The 15,252-nt window shown below is 33.4% G+C and overlaps 1 protein-coding gene and 1 long non-coding RNA gene across 2 annotated transcripts; both read left to right on the forward strand.

The window, feature by feature from the left end:
* Positions 1-5,768: 5,768 nt before the first annotated feature.
* LOC132734979 (uncharacterized) lies at positions 5,769-6,407 on the forward strand. The gene has a single exon (XM_060721885.1). It carries the CDS (start codon positions 5,769-5,771, stop codon positions 6,405-6,407), a length of 639 nt encoding a protein of 212 aa, XP_060577868.1.
* Positions 6,408-7,428: 1,021 nt separating this feature from the next.
* LOC132734982 (uncharacterized) lies at positions 7,429-9,113 on the forward strand. Its single transcript, XR_009626389.1, has 3 exons — positions 7,429-7,898; positions 8,294-8,440; positions 8,787-9,113. It is a non-coding gene; the product is annotated as an uncharacterized LOC132734982 (long non-coding RNA).
* The last annotated feature ends 6,139 nt before the right edge of the window (positions 9,114-15,252 follow it).

Consider the following 15,252-nt stretch of genomic DNA (forward strand, 5'->3'; position numbering starts at 1 on the left):
GAATTATCTTCTTGGATGTCACATAATTTCTCTTTAAAACTCATTCAAGTAGGGTGTCTACACTATCCAATACAAGAGAATATGATACTTGCATTCAAGACTTGGATAGGTGTAGACGGGCTCTAACACTTGTTGATGACTCAGATTTCTACGGTGTTCCTAGAGCGCAAAGACGTATACATAGATCAACAGGGGCAGCCTTTTTTTTTGGGGGGGGGGGGTGTATGGGGGTGTATGCTTAGCCTGATTTGAGTTGAAACGCTTATCATTTTTGGTGATTTTTCACAATCAATATAATTATTCCGGAAAATACGGAGTGAGCTGATGATCCTAGGCTTACATCAAATGAAAATGCATTTGGGAAAAATAATTTTAGTCCCATCATGTCAAAAAAGCTATGTGAACTCCCTTTAACATTATCATTGACCAATGGATTTGCCGTCTTTTGAATTTTGAACAGTTCGTTCAAATAATGAGGATCTTCAGTAAACAAAATATGAAAAATACAACAACGGCTGGACTGGCTCTATTCTGGTGGCAAGGGCCATTCATTAGAATTAAAAACAACAACATCAACAACAACAACAACAACAACAACAAAACAACAGAGAGCCCTATCAATATTCAATTTGACTATATATAAGCTGGCTTGACCGTCACTAGAGGTGGAAGAACCTGAAAATAGAAAAAAATGAAATAAAAAAGAAATACAAAAATTCTTGTATTCGAATCTAAAGAATAAAATTATGATCGCATTTTGCATTACGGATTTATTCTTTTTTTTCGTTCATATCTGGGGTTCGATTTAATATTTAATACAATGTGTTTTTCAATTATAGCCGGAAATGAAAGCACATACTAACATATTACTGGGGATATGTACAAATCAGCTATATGCAATTAAAATATTTGAAAATTCGAAAACAAATTGGCCTATCTGAATATACATGTATATAACACATTTTGTCTCACTTACAATGTCGTACATGGTCATCCGGGAATGATGGGGGAGAAGGGGGGGGGGGGGGGATTAGCGAAGGCATTGTTTTTCTTATTTGCTTAATGTAAATGTGCGCAAAAAGCTATACATAATACAAAATATTCATAAATCAAACAATAATAATATGTCCTTTTCAAAATCACCAAAGCAATTTCATAAAAGGCAATTTACTGTACATAATATGATTATTCTCAATATTATTTTTAATCAGAAGCAAATCGAAACACCTGGCTAATTACCCTGATTACCAATTACCCGTATAATAATTATAGTTGCAATTGATCACTGACCACAGACCTTTTTATGAAAGAATTTGACCATAAGTTAATAGTTCATAAGAATTTATTCTAGATCGATTGTGTTAAACCATTACACTCGTTGAAACACTGTTTAATCCGTTCCTGGAACCAACTAGTACCAATTAAGCAATGAGTTAAATAATTTTTGATTACGTTTGAACCGGCGCGACCAGCAATCGTTAGATACTAGTCCGACGCGTTAATTAGTCTGCCATATAGGTGTTCGGCTCATTGCATCCCCATTCCCATCATCTATCTCAGTATAAATATAAATACGAAAAATACGAAGTAAAATTAGGGCGTGGCTTTGCGACTAGAATATTAAAATAAAATAAAAAAGAAGATGAATACTAGTAACTAGCTTAGTCAATAAGACGCTAATAAGAAGAAAACGTCTTTAACAACTACAAACGTTCCTATATTGCTTTTTTGAGTTGTTTAAATCGTATAAATTTTTCTTAGAAGTGTCTGTTATGTAGAAAAATTACCAAGAAATGTGCAAATAAAACAATAAGATTGTAAGATTTAACAACAAATCGACCAGTTATAAGCATATAACGTAAACACCACCCATCCCCCCCCCCCTAAAAAAAAAACACTTCTATTTTGTAACGTTTCAAAAATGGTCTACGAGCATGCTAAGTACGAGTACTTATCACTTGAGGAAAGTAGCTATCAATAGTGAGCCCATAACACACACTTAAGTGTTGTATACTATTTACTATTTAGGTATAGAACAATGCAAAATGTAATGTGCGAAAACGATAAATAGAAAATGATTTATTTTTCGCGGTATATGAACATATTAAATGTTATATTTTACATCGAATGATATTTAGAATATTTTCTTTTTCTTATATCAAAGTCTCAAAGTCTAACACGCCCGTCATTTGCCATAAGTTCATCTAGGAAAAGGCAATTATGATATTGTTGCGAAAACTTCTCTTTTTTGAAAAGCTTTGTTTATTCACTTTTTTCGCTTAAAAGTAAACCATTTCTCTATGCAGGTATATAATGAACAAGTCAATTCCAAGTGAAAGCAGGATTATATTTATTGCAGTAAATCAAAATAATGCATCATTCTATTTTCTATCAACAGTCAAAACCAAAGTAAAATTCTTAACATCTTCAACAAATACATTTCTTCAATTATTAACTCAAAAACAAATCAACTCCAAACCCCAACTCACTTCCTCAACCCCCCCCCCCCCCCCACAGCTAGAAAAGTTCCCAGCTTATATACCCTTCTGTTTGCGCAGCTAGGTTGGTGTGCAAAAGTAAATTGTCGCGCGACCCACTTGCGCTAACCAGTTTGGCACACAACTCATTGCGCGACCTGAATGTTGCGCAACCTATTAAAAGTGCTGACAATGCCTTAAGTATAGGTTAGTGTTTAATAATATGTATTAACAAAAATAATTGGTCAAGCCTGCCGCAGGCAGGCGACCAATTATTTTTTGTTAATGCGTATTATTAAACATTAACCTATTTAATGATCAACATTATTTTTTCAACCAAAAACAAGGCATTGCTCTAAATCACTGACAGCTCCGCCCTTTCGCTCTACAATATGTCTACACCTTGTCAAGTTTCTAACATGTCACATTTAGATAAGCTAATTAAATGGCCCTTTCAACATATAATCAGGCACATTTTTTACTGAAATGTCATAGAATTTATACCGACTATCAATTGCAGCCAGGAAAATGATGCAATTAGATGTTAATAAAATGTGTACATCCTTTTAAAATAAATGAAAAATACATAAGAGATTATGAATTGATACAAATTCGTTATTGGCTTCAAGTTATTCACTAACATTTAAAATCCCTATTGATTTGCTCATTTGAAAAAAAACAATTCACTTTTTCATTTTTCTGAGTGTCAATTTAGGTTTACAGGTCCATTTACAATGAGTTTTCCAGCCAAAAATGTAAACATTGTATTCTTAGTGTCAAGGATTGTTTATGCAGTTCATTCCTATCAACTGAATTTGGAAAATATTTAGAGTTTAAAACAGTCAGCAATTTATAACAGACATTTTTCTTAGAGTTAAAAGGATATAAAAAAGTTATTATTTAATCATTGTCTCTGCGTGCCCCACATGTATTATCTGTGTAATAAATTTGATTGTATCCTCACATTCAGAAACACCTGACCTTTAAAAAAGTAATGTTAGCAATGCTTTGAAAACCTAGATATTTTACAAATCAGAGTGTAAACCCTTCCTCTAACTCCTCCCTAATATAATGCATTATTGAAATTTGTTAGACTGTGGTTAGACGACAGATTAAGTGAATTTTATTTACTTAGTACACATTAACCAAAGTTAGACTAAGCAGAAATTTGAAAAATACTGCAATGTGATTGGACAAAAAATAATGTTGATCATTAACAATGTTCAAAATGGCCTGCAACTGGTTCAGGTATACAGACTGTTGTACAATACAAACATAAGTACTAAAATACATAATAGTTATATAAATTTAGATGTTAACACTCAATAGCATAATTATTATCTGTCCAATAATGCAACTTAATACATGTAATAGTGCAAAATACACTTGTATTAATAAAGATATATGTACTATATATGGCTTATAAGACCAATACATTTACTACTGATTGACATTTCTATAAACTTATAATACTGACTGATAATTCATTAAACAACAGAAATATAATCTCTCCAGCTTTACAACATACAGTTCAACATTTGAACCGAGTAACCTGTACATAGATAAAGCAGTAAGGAATCACATTCATAAAATCTGATATGACCAAATTATGCTTTGTTAACAACAATTGAGATGCTGAAGGGCTAAAAATAACTTAAACCTTGTACTTTTAGTCTGCGCGGCCTCTTATTGCGCGACCTCTCCATATTTGGAACTAGCATGCCTTTAATCTAAAATTAACTGAGCTGTGCCAATATTCTGGACTGTTAATGACTCAATTGTTTTACAACAAAAATGAGTGAAAGTTAACATAAAAATTTTAACCAGCTTAGAAATGTTGTCCAGATATACCATCCTAAAAGAATACTCTTCTAGTAAAAGATTAGTTTCAAATTTCATAACAATATCATAATTCGCTTTTGTTGTCTTTTATCTAAATACACATTTTCTTTATATTCATTTATTTTCAAAACATGTTCTTACTTTCTACACTCGTCTAGAATTAAAAATTATGTACGCACGGAATTTTATTCGCCAAATTACAGAACTTTGTCGCATGAACAAATCTTGTCATATTTAAGCGTTGATACGAATTATATCTGACGGTTTCTATAGCTACTCTTCTGTTTTGATCTTTGTGAAGCAAAGGTTTTCGATTCAGCGGAAGCCAATATTAATGCTTAGTAAAATATGTATAAGTAAAGAATAGATCTGGATTATAGAAATATATTTTAGAGTTGGTGAAAAAAACAATTTAGGAAAATAAGAAAAAAAGAAACAAGTTTTATATATAAAGGAGGATATCAGGATAATAAACATTTAAATAATAAGAGAAAATGGATTCCTTTAAGAACGACAATATATTGATAATGACACAATTGAAAATGTTGCAGACTTAGTTTGATTTAGTCCGTTCGTGGGCAGAAGTGGTAAGTGATACTAGTAAGCATGCAACGCTCACGCCCTCAGATGTAAGCAATATTCAACATTTAATTGATATAAACAATAATGCGAAAGTATGACTTTGGAAACGTCTGCAGAATTGATCAAACGGCGTTGACAATGGAAGCCTCGATGTTATACAAAAATTAATGGAAACTGGCTATTTAAGTTATTATGACTATCGGGCGTAAATTGTCAAACAACAGGATGGACAAATAAGCATAAAAAAGTTTGACTGTTAAATGTATCAAAATGAAGTTGAATATTTCTCAAAATGAGACACTGAAAACGGATTATGAAGCTGGATCTCAGCTCACGTATTACTTGATGAGAACTGAAGGTGTACTTATTTTGTTCTTAAATTCTTTCGTTCTATTTTCTATAACGTGCCAAAGAAGGCAATTTTCATCACTTTATTGGCTTCAGATTACATGCCTTGCCATTAATGATTTCATTGCTGGAATAGCAGTATTTCTTATATCATTTATAGACACAGCATTAATAAAGGAGAGTGTAGCGACATGTTCTTTAGCCATTGTTTTTCTCTTTGTGTCGCAATGTGCTTCGTTATATAACATTTTTGGGATCAGTTTATCCCGATTCATCGTCCTCAGGCGCACAGACACAGGCCCTAGACATTGGATGAAGTGCTACACAATTCTTGCTACTGTATTTTCTTGGACCTTGAGCATATTCTTATGCGCTCTGCCAATCGTCTTGTACAGTAAACCAGCACAATACAGCGAAACGAAATATTGTTCATATCCGAACATTTTTGGAGAAGACTTAAAGCAAGTAATGCTTATAACAACGGGATCATTTATAATGCCCCTCATATTTACAAACGTAATGTATATTACATTATTCTGTATACTCAATTCAAAATGGAAAAAGATTGCACCTGTTGAAGGACCTGTTACTGTCAATCAACAAGTGCCAGAATCATCAACAGGTAAGCGCAATGGATCGATTTTGAATAGCAAGACGCACAAGTGTGCCAATCCCACTGAACAGACATCCAATTCTAGGACATTGCCAATAGCAAATATACGTAACACCGTGTCCAACATAGGAATAGAGATAACAAAAATCCAAAATTATACAAATAATCTGTCTGCAGAATCAACGTCACATAAAGCACAGTGTACGGAAATAAACTTACAAGCTCGCCAGTCTGCTCCGCGTGATGCACTACAAAGATCTAAACAGCGAGTGATAGCAATGAGGGCTCAACGTCAAATTCGTGTCTTTAGACTTGTCGGGATAATTTTATTGTTTCTGAATATATGTTCATGGCCCAGTATAATAGTATTTTTATTGAGAAGTCATAACCAGATAACTGCTAAAAGGAACAGTCTCATGATGGTCTTTACAACAATGTGTTTCAATTCTGCACTCAATCCTGTTTTATACGCTGCAACTCTTACTGAGTTCCGCAAATACATTTATGATGGATTTATCAAAATTAAAAACTATTTCAAATGTTAGCTTAACTTGGCTGATCTGAGTCATTGTTTGTATGTTGCCCGCGCATGGTCAGTAGCGGAATTTCGTGCGTGCACGACAATTTCAATCACTAAACATATTGAGACAAATAAACTTTTGCCATCGTATCAAAGTGCATATCGTAAAAACCATGGAGTAGAAACTGCTTTGATAAAAATGTATGATAATTTGCTGAAAGCAGTTGATGATGGACAAATTACAATAGTTGTTATGATTAACCTCAGTGCTGCGTTCGACACCATTGACATCCCCATTGCGCTTCATATACCCTGTAAACATGCAGTGGTTGGGCCAACCACGGAAAAACGTCATAGGAAAATCGTTGTTGGGCCATGGTTGGCCCAACTCTAATTAACATGTACTATAAATGCAGTTGTTGGCCCAACGTCGAACCAACCATAAGTTAATGCCAGCGACATTTCTGCATTGGCCCAATAACGATAAATATGTACTTTAAAACAGATGTTGGGCCAACGTTTGACCAACGATACATTTTCGTCAAATATATTACTGCACCTGACCCAAAATTTATTTTTTTAAAGACAGATATGCATGTAGATATTTTACTGTATATAAACAGTACACTACAATGAGTAAAGACTAAAGTTTATAAAGTTTTTTTGAAGCCATGTTCAATATTGTCACATTCAAGAAATACTCATATAAATTAAATGAGAAATGTAAGAAATAATTAGTCGCCGGTAGAAACCGGCGACTATATTTGTAACAGTTTAATATTATACCTATGGTAGGAGAAGGTATTAATTTCTGTAAATAAAAGCATAACAATTACTTAACAATTAAAGACTACAATTGTTTTCAGTAATCTCAAAAATTCAAACATACAATAATGTTGCTCAATGAAATGAAATATTCAAATATTGATATCGTAATAAGCAACATTACAATTTTTATAAAATGAAATAATGACGTATCCCTATGGATCAGTCATTGGATTTAGGGATGTTTTTCCTTTTTTTCAAAGTGTCAAGCGTTGTTACTTTTTGAGTCTAGAAATGACCAGGCTATGCAGTAGTAGGGGGTATGTATCAATAGATCTATAGAAATCTTGAAGATCTGATGTATAATCTAAAGCAATTATACATGTGCTGGAATAACCATAATAAACCTCCGGAATCTTCCACTCTGAACTCTAATTAACCTCTGGTTATGTTATCAATAAATGGAAATAGGATCATTTTGGCACTACCCATCCTTTCCCTCGCTTGATTTCGAAGCTGCGTGGACGTGTTTACAGATAGATCTAAATAAATTTGTATTAGACTGCAATTTCTCAACACTGAAAAATGTAAGTAGATCTAGAGTTTTTTACTTTAATCTTTTAAATAAACCCTCTAATATAGTAATGTATTTAAACCTGCATTTAAAACCTGTTATACTATCCACGTGACCAGGTCATGTGATTAATACAAAATGGCGGATTGGTAAAGGAAAATACTTTGATGTTTTCAGGTAAACAAGCCAGAATGAATTTGATTTTTGTAATGAAATTAAAACCATTTAATTATATCAGTGTTTATCAGCTTAAAATATGATATGTTTATAGTTTTACAACTGAATTTATTGTGATAACTGCAAAAAAAAATGCAAGTTAGTAAAAACTGACAAGCTACAATTAGCACTGCAGTGTTAAGCTCATACAATCTGTTCTGAGTATAAATAGGTAATTATGATTGATTATGAGTTATTTGCAAAATTCTGCTTTGTTACTAGACTTTTTAGCAGTTACACCACTCATTGCAGTAGAGTGTATACGAAACTGTGTGTAAATTTAATTTTAAGTGTAACTTCGCATTAAACACAAATTTCTTTAACCAACTGCAAAAATTGTTTTTATTGCATTTCAGACAGCAAATTTATGTCTAATTGGTAGAGCATTGTTCGCCGTGTTATGTCTCACACTTTGTCTCAGGAAGTTGTCCTAGAATACAACTGGGTTGGAAAAGGCTCGAAAAAACCATTCGAAAAACTTAGACTTAAAAAAGTCATATTAGGTTTGTATTTTTACTTTTTCAAAGGTGATTTCACCGGTGCTAGAAAATTATTTTACACCGTGGGTGTAAGATGTGACTCTTGTGTTGTAAATGATCATCATAACTCTATTTGTATTTTGACAGAATTATGCCCCTTTTTAACTTAAAAATTTTAGGTTAAAATTTTTAATTATGTCAAATATCTCTACTTACTATTATATCTATTGACTTGTGATTCAAAATATTTCTTTACTATCAAAGTCTTATCCCCTTAGCTCTATTTGCATTTTGACAGATTTATGTGTACTAGTAAATTATAATTAGTAGTGTATATTTAAATAAAATCAGTAAACTGTATAAATTTCAGATGCTGTAAGAGGAAGAAGACCGGGGTCTACTAATAATGAAATCGAGAAGACAATGAAGGAGTGGCTAAGATATGCCAAGGATAGGGAAGGCGGGCAGAGGAAGAGATTGACTAAAAAGTTGCAACAACAAAGAGAAGAAAATGAAAATGATATGTGAACAACATTTAGTAATAAATTGTAGTAATTAGTATATATTTTGTTCTTTTATGAAAACAAGGCATTGGGCCAACGAAGGGCCAATGTTTATTGTAGGAAACCAGTCAGTGGGCCAACGGGGGTCCAACAAGAAGAAGGGAAACCAGTTGTTGGGCCAACAGAGGGCTAACCATAGGAAGGAAAACCAGTCATTGGGCCAATGGAGGGCCAACGATAAGAGTAGGAAAGCAGTTGTTGGGCCAACCATATACCAACCGTTGGCCCAACGTTGCCCCAATTAGCAAATTGACATTGGGCCTACGTTGGCATTATGTGTTGGGCCAACAAAGCAAATGTAATTGGCCCAACGTTGGGCCAACTACTGTCTGCTATCTGGGTACTTCATGATGACTTTGGCATAGATGACGTTCCTTTACAGTGGATCAAATCATACTTGACTGATAGAACCATGAAAGTTATCATAAACAATGAATCATCAAGACAAGAAAACCTGATGTTTGGTGTGCCTCAAAGCTCCTTTGGTGGCCCAGTAATCTTTACCTTGTATATCGCAGCATTAAATAGAGTTGTGAAGAAATACCCGGCTCAGTTACATGGTTATGCTGATGATCATAAGGTCGCTCTACAAATTCAGGCTGGAAACAAAGAAAATGAAACTTATGTTCTTGAACAATTATCTGCTTGTTTGGATGATATTTCTTCTTGGATGGCAAAGTATAAATTGAAAATGAACAATGCAAAAACAGAGATCATTTTATATGGTACCACACAACAGTTAGCAAAGGTTGATATACCCGGTGGGAATGTAGGTAATTGTTTTGTCAAATGTGTTGACCATGTAAGGGACTTGGGTGTTTGCTTTGATGCCAAACTTAGTTTTGACAGGCATATACGAAAAAAGTGTCAAATAGCCTACTCTAAACTTAAGAACCTGAAATCCATTCGTAAGCATCTGTCTCAAAAAATCAATGGAAATACTAGTTCATGGTTAAGTCAATTCCCACATCGATTTTTGTAATGGACTTTTTGCAGAAATACCAGTTTATCAAATAGATCGACTTCAGAGACTCCAAAACCAGGCTGCTCGGGTAGTAATGAATGTGTATGACCAACCTATTGCTGATCTCAGAAAATCTTTACATTGGTTACCAGTCAAGGCACGGATTATGTTTAAAGTAATTCTTATTGTTTTCCGAGTAATACATGGAACAGCTCCAACGTATTTCATAACTTTGTTTAATTGTGTTAGCAGAATATACAGTCTAAGATCAGCTGCTGATGACACGTGTACACAGTTTGTTGTGCCAAGACGCAGGACCAGACTTGCTGACAGATCTATTTCTGTTATGGGACCTAAATGGTGGAACGCCCTACCAAAAGAATTAAAGTGCATTGCATCGGAAATTGCATTCAGAAAAAGACTGAAAGCACACCTCTTTGAACAATTTTATAGATAAAAAGTTTCGTCAAATGTGTATATAGTTTTAAACTGTGGAAATGACTTTGACATTATCGGATCTTGTGAAGCGCAACAGAATATAACTGTATAAAGTGTCGCGCTATAAAAATTCCTTTGATTGATTGATTGATTGATTGATTTTAACTTTGATCACTCGTATGCTGTTGCATTTTCATTACAATTTTAACCTTTATGTTTGGTTTGGAGTCGCCGTTGCTTTTCAAATGTAAAATGCTCACATGGATCTACGATTTTGTTGATGACCATAAATAAATGAATCAAAATGACATTGTAATTGATTTTATACCATTTGGTAAATACACCATTAGGAAAGTTCAACAACATAAACCTCCTTACTTATCTAAGTGCTAAGGGTTTTGTAGATTGCTCTCGGGTTGTTGTGTGACCAATTTAAACGTAGTGTGCCTTCCCTTGATATGAACATATTCTCGAATTAGTATTAACTGGTCATGTTAACATCATGTAGCCATGTTTTATAGCATAAATGGGACGATCTTTCCTTTCTTTTTTTCGTTCTTGAATTTAAGTTATCTAAAGAAATTCTTTCTTTATTAGTTCCCGCCGATTAAATGGCGTATGTTGCCACATTACAAAACTAATATTGATCAAATTAGTCGTGTTATTGTCACGATCCTACACCAAACATTGCATACATGAATAGTGAGCAACAAAATATAGAAGATGGCTGTGTTATATGCAGAAACTATATTATTTGTTTTATACTGTATCACATGCAGCCATGCCGACAAAAGGGCAGACTTTCGCGAAACACGATAGTGAAAAGGTTTTTGCTTTCTCTGTTTATATTGTATCATAGTTTGGGGACCCTTCTGTTGAAAATCTGTCAGAGTTAAATCGTATACATATACATGTACAGTGCGTAAAACCTGCACTCCAGAGCATGCTCATTGATTGGTTTGTATCATAGTTTGGAGACCTTTCTGTTGAAAATGTGTCAGGGTTAAATCGTATACATATACATGTACAGTGCGTTAACTGGAGTGCGGGTATTAGTTACCATCACGCCAGAGCATTCCCATTGATTGGCTCATTTTTGCTGGGGTTTACATATTGTGACGGCAGAGAAAGGGAAAGCGACAGAAATGTCATATTCAGATGTTCGTTCATTGGTTCATTTTTGCCAGGGTTTCGTATTGTGGAACAGAGAACGTGCTTTTATGTTTGACTATGATACAAAAGAGAAAGAACACCAAAACACTCGGCAATCTGATTAATACTCGGGGGCTACGCCCCCTCGTACAGATCAGATAGCCTCGTGTTTCGGTGCTCTTTCTATTACTTATTTTTGCTGGGGTTTACATATTAATTGTGGCGGCAGAGAAAAGGAAATCGACAGAAATATAATATTCAGATGCTCGTTCATTGATTACTTTTTTCTGGGGTTTCATATTGTGACAACAGGGAATGTGTTTTCATGTCTGACTATGATACAAAAGAGAAAAAAACATCAAAACACTCGGCAATCTGCTTTATACTCGGGGCTACGCCTCCTTGTACAAATCAGATATCCTCCTGTTTCTATGCTCTTTCTATTACTTATTGACACTATTAAGTATTTAGAAAATAGATAATTAAAAGCAAACTGAGACAGAAAAGCAACGACTTCAAAATGTAATTACATTTTCTAGATTATTACTTGGAAGCTTCAAAAAGAAAAACGGCGTTTCGTTTACGGTCACACAAACAACACACCAGTTCAAAGCTTTTTGTTAATTAAATACAACTGCGAATGGAATGAACACAAATATGAACAGCAAAAGATAATAGAAGATCAAAGCTTATTGTATGTATACTTAAACATGTCTTTTGTTAAAAAAGATAATTTTCAATTTCAGCATGATAATTAATGAGTTTTTTATCTAGGTTCAATGGTTCATGCGCTACATACACGTTTTTTTTGCCTAAGTTTTTGTTAAATTGCACAGCTAGTTCTTTTTAACAATTCTTCCTCCCACAAAACATTTTACACTGCATTCAAATCTCATTACATTTTCGAGAGACTCACCGCTGTGGGTTCGAATCCCGACAGGTACTTTGGATTCTTTCATGTGAGGAAGCTATCCAGCTAGCTTACGGAACGTCGGTGGTTCTACTCAGGTGCCCGTTCGTGCCTGAAATAATGCACGGAAGGGCACCTGAGGTCTTCCACCACCAGTAAAGCTGGAACGTCGCGATATGACCTATACTGTGTCGATGTGACGTAAAACCCAAAACAAACAAAATAAATTTTCAACTGAACAGTTTATTTTATGTAAGAACGTACTGAGTTTATTTTACACAAGTTCTTAGTTTTAAATTTTGTCCAAAATAACGAGAATAATATCAGATGTTATCAGGTACCCTTAGTTTATGATGTTCCATAAGTGTCTAATATATTATTGATGTGCTCAATTGATATAATATCTATAACTTTCATATATATTTTTGTATATTAATCAAGTATTTATATAAAATGGTTGCCTACCGACTGCGTAGATGTTGGTGTTCGAAATTGAGTTTACTTACTACCGAAGTTTAGAAACACATACATAAAGTGTTGCATATTTCAAGATTTCAACAACAAATACAAAATAAAGCCATGGTTGCCATGTCAAAAACCTCAGTGGAGTCCCTTTAATGTTACATAAAAATAGGAAATTATTTGAGCCGCGTCACGACAAAACCAACATAGTGGGTTTGCGACCAGCATGGATCCAGACCAGCCTGCGCAATATTATCTAAAACTCATAAGTTATGCAGATATTTTGTGCTGTTGATGCATCAGCCAGTCATAAAATCCCTAAAACCTACAGTGCATTGCGGGGAAAACTAACCATGTTTTTATTTTATCCATAGGCCTTTATGCTGACGATATATGAACGATCATGTATCTGATCATGATTTGAATGTAGTAGAAAGTCTTCAGCAGAATTTGGATGATATAGATCGATCGTGTAATTTTGTCTTTTCGCGTCTTATCTGTGATATGCAGGTTTCATAACCTCTGATCCCCTCAAAACCTCATTGTGTTTAGTTCCGCCCATTGTGCACACGCTTTCATTTACTTAGGGACCATACGCCGCTTTTCATGAAATGGCACGGAAGTGTCGTATGAACACATTTGCAGATGTTTTTGGATTCAAAGTTTTGCCGTTTTATGTTTTAATGTTGAATTTTGTTTAAGACGGTGCCAGGGGGCATGGACTGTGGTTTGCACTTGACAGTACCGTCCATGAAAAGGCTCGATTAGACCGAGCCTGCAACATTTTCAATTTTGGACTTTCTTTAGGGATTCTTATTTTCTCTATGTTAAACAATACATGTATGTTAAACCATCCAAATAAAATAAAATAAAAAAGTTATTATTTCAATTAACTTACTTTATGTATTGCAAAACAAAAAATAGAAATGTAAAAATACAAAAATTATTAGGTGTCTATATTGATAAGAACTTGTCATGGAATAATCAAATTGAAGCACTTTGTCCAAAACTTAACTCAAAAATATATAGTATTAATGAGGCGAATATCTGACAGATGAAATAAAACAATTATTTTATAATGCATACATAATGTCGAATTTTGATTATTGCTGTACTGTTTGGAGCAAAGGAAATTTAAAGTCTTTAGATAAAATAGGTAAAATACAAATAAGAGCTGCAATGATTATTTAAAACAAAACATCAGGGATTTAAGAAATCAAGATATACTGCAAGAACTTTGGTGGATATCGTCCAATGAACGATGTAATTTTCATACTGGAATTCTTATTTATAACGCTTGTAATAACCTAGACCCATCTTATATATTTGAAATTTTGACTTTTTCCAGCGTTAAGATCAGCACCACATAATGACATAGTTATACCTAAGCATCGCACAAACTATGGTAAAAAGACTTTTTGCTACAATGGTGCAAAGTTTTGTAATAGAATACCATCTAATATACGTTCTTCTAATTCTCTGACATCTTTTAAAAAAAGTATAAACAATATATCTTGCAGATCAAATAAATATCTTCAAAACTCTGTCATTACATATATAATATTTATTATGCATGTATATTTGTTAAAATATTTGTAAATGAAAATTGTATAAATGATATTTAATACCTAAAAGGAGCGTTTGTCAAAAAAGATATTGGACAAAACCTTAATGAAAAACAAAGTAGTTGTTATTATGATGTTTTGTGTTTGTGTTTCTATATATTGTCTGGGATATTGTTATAACATTTAGATTAGAGGTGTCACGGTTAGCAAAACGGCGACTTAATAACCGCATGAACCGTGTAAAAGGTTTAAACGACCGTATCGAAAGAATTTTAAGATTTTTAAATAATGATAAGATAGCACATTTTGCTTCTATTTTGTTATACTTGACAACAATTACAAAACATATCTGATTACGAAGTACCAATGTCTGTTAGGACTGTACTTCACAAGATAATATAGCGTGCAATTATTGGAGAAAAAATTCAACTAAACTACATAAAAATGTCATATCTTATCATAAATAAACAAAAGTAATGTTAAAACATAATTTAAAACATCTTTGCATTCTAACCTCTTTTCCTATTATTTAACCGGTTTTGGGCTAAAACCTAACACGGATTTATAAACGTGACGCTCCGATATGTTCATAGAAAACAAATAACGTATCTTAATTTAAAATAGGAGTGTGTCGATTATATACATTTGTATCTTCATGTGTTACCTTCTTTAAATAAAAATATTATTATTATTATTATTATTATTATTATTATTATTATTATTATTATTATTATTATTATATTCCTCGCTTTAATGGAATTGCATGAAAGTGTGACATTGAA

Source organism: Ruditapes philippinarum, unplaced genomic scaffold (assembly GCF_026571515.1).
Source record: "Ruditapes philippinarum isolate M1 unplaced genomic scaffold, ASM2657151v2 ctg880_1_1_1_1, whole genome shotgun sequence".
Classification (NCBI taxonomy): domain Eukaryota; kingdom Metazoa; phylum Mollusca; class Bivalvia; order Venerida; family Veneridae; genus Ruditapes; species Ruditapes philippinarum.

Bases quoted from the DNA above. Each gene is read 5' to 3' on its own strand.
- LOC132734979 (XM_060721885.1), top strand. From the start codon at position 5,769: ATGTATATTACATTATTCTGTATACTCAATTCAAAATGGAAAAAGATT.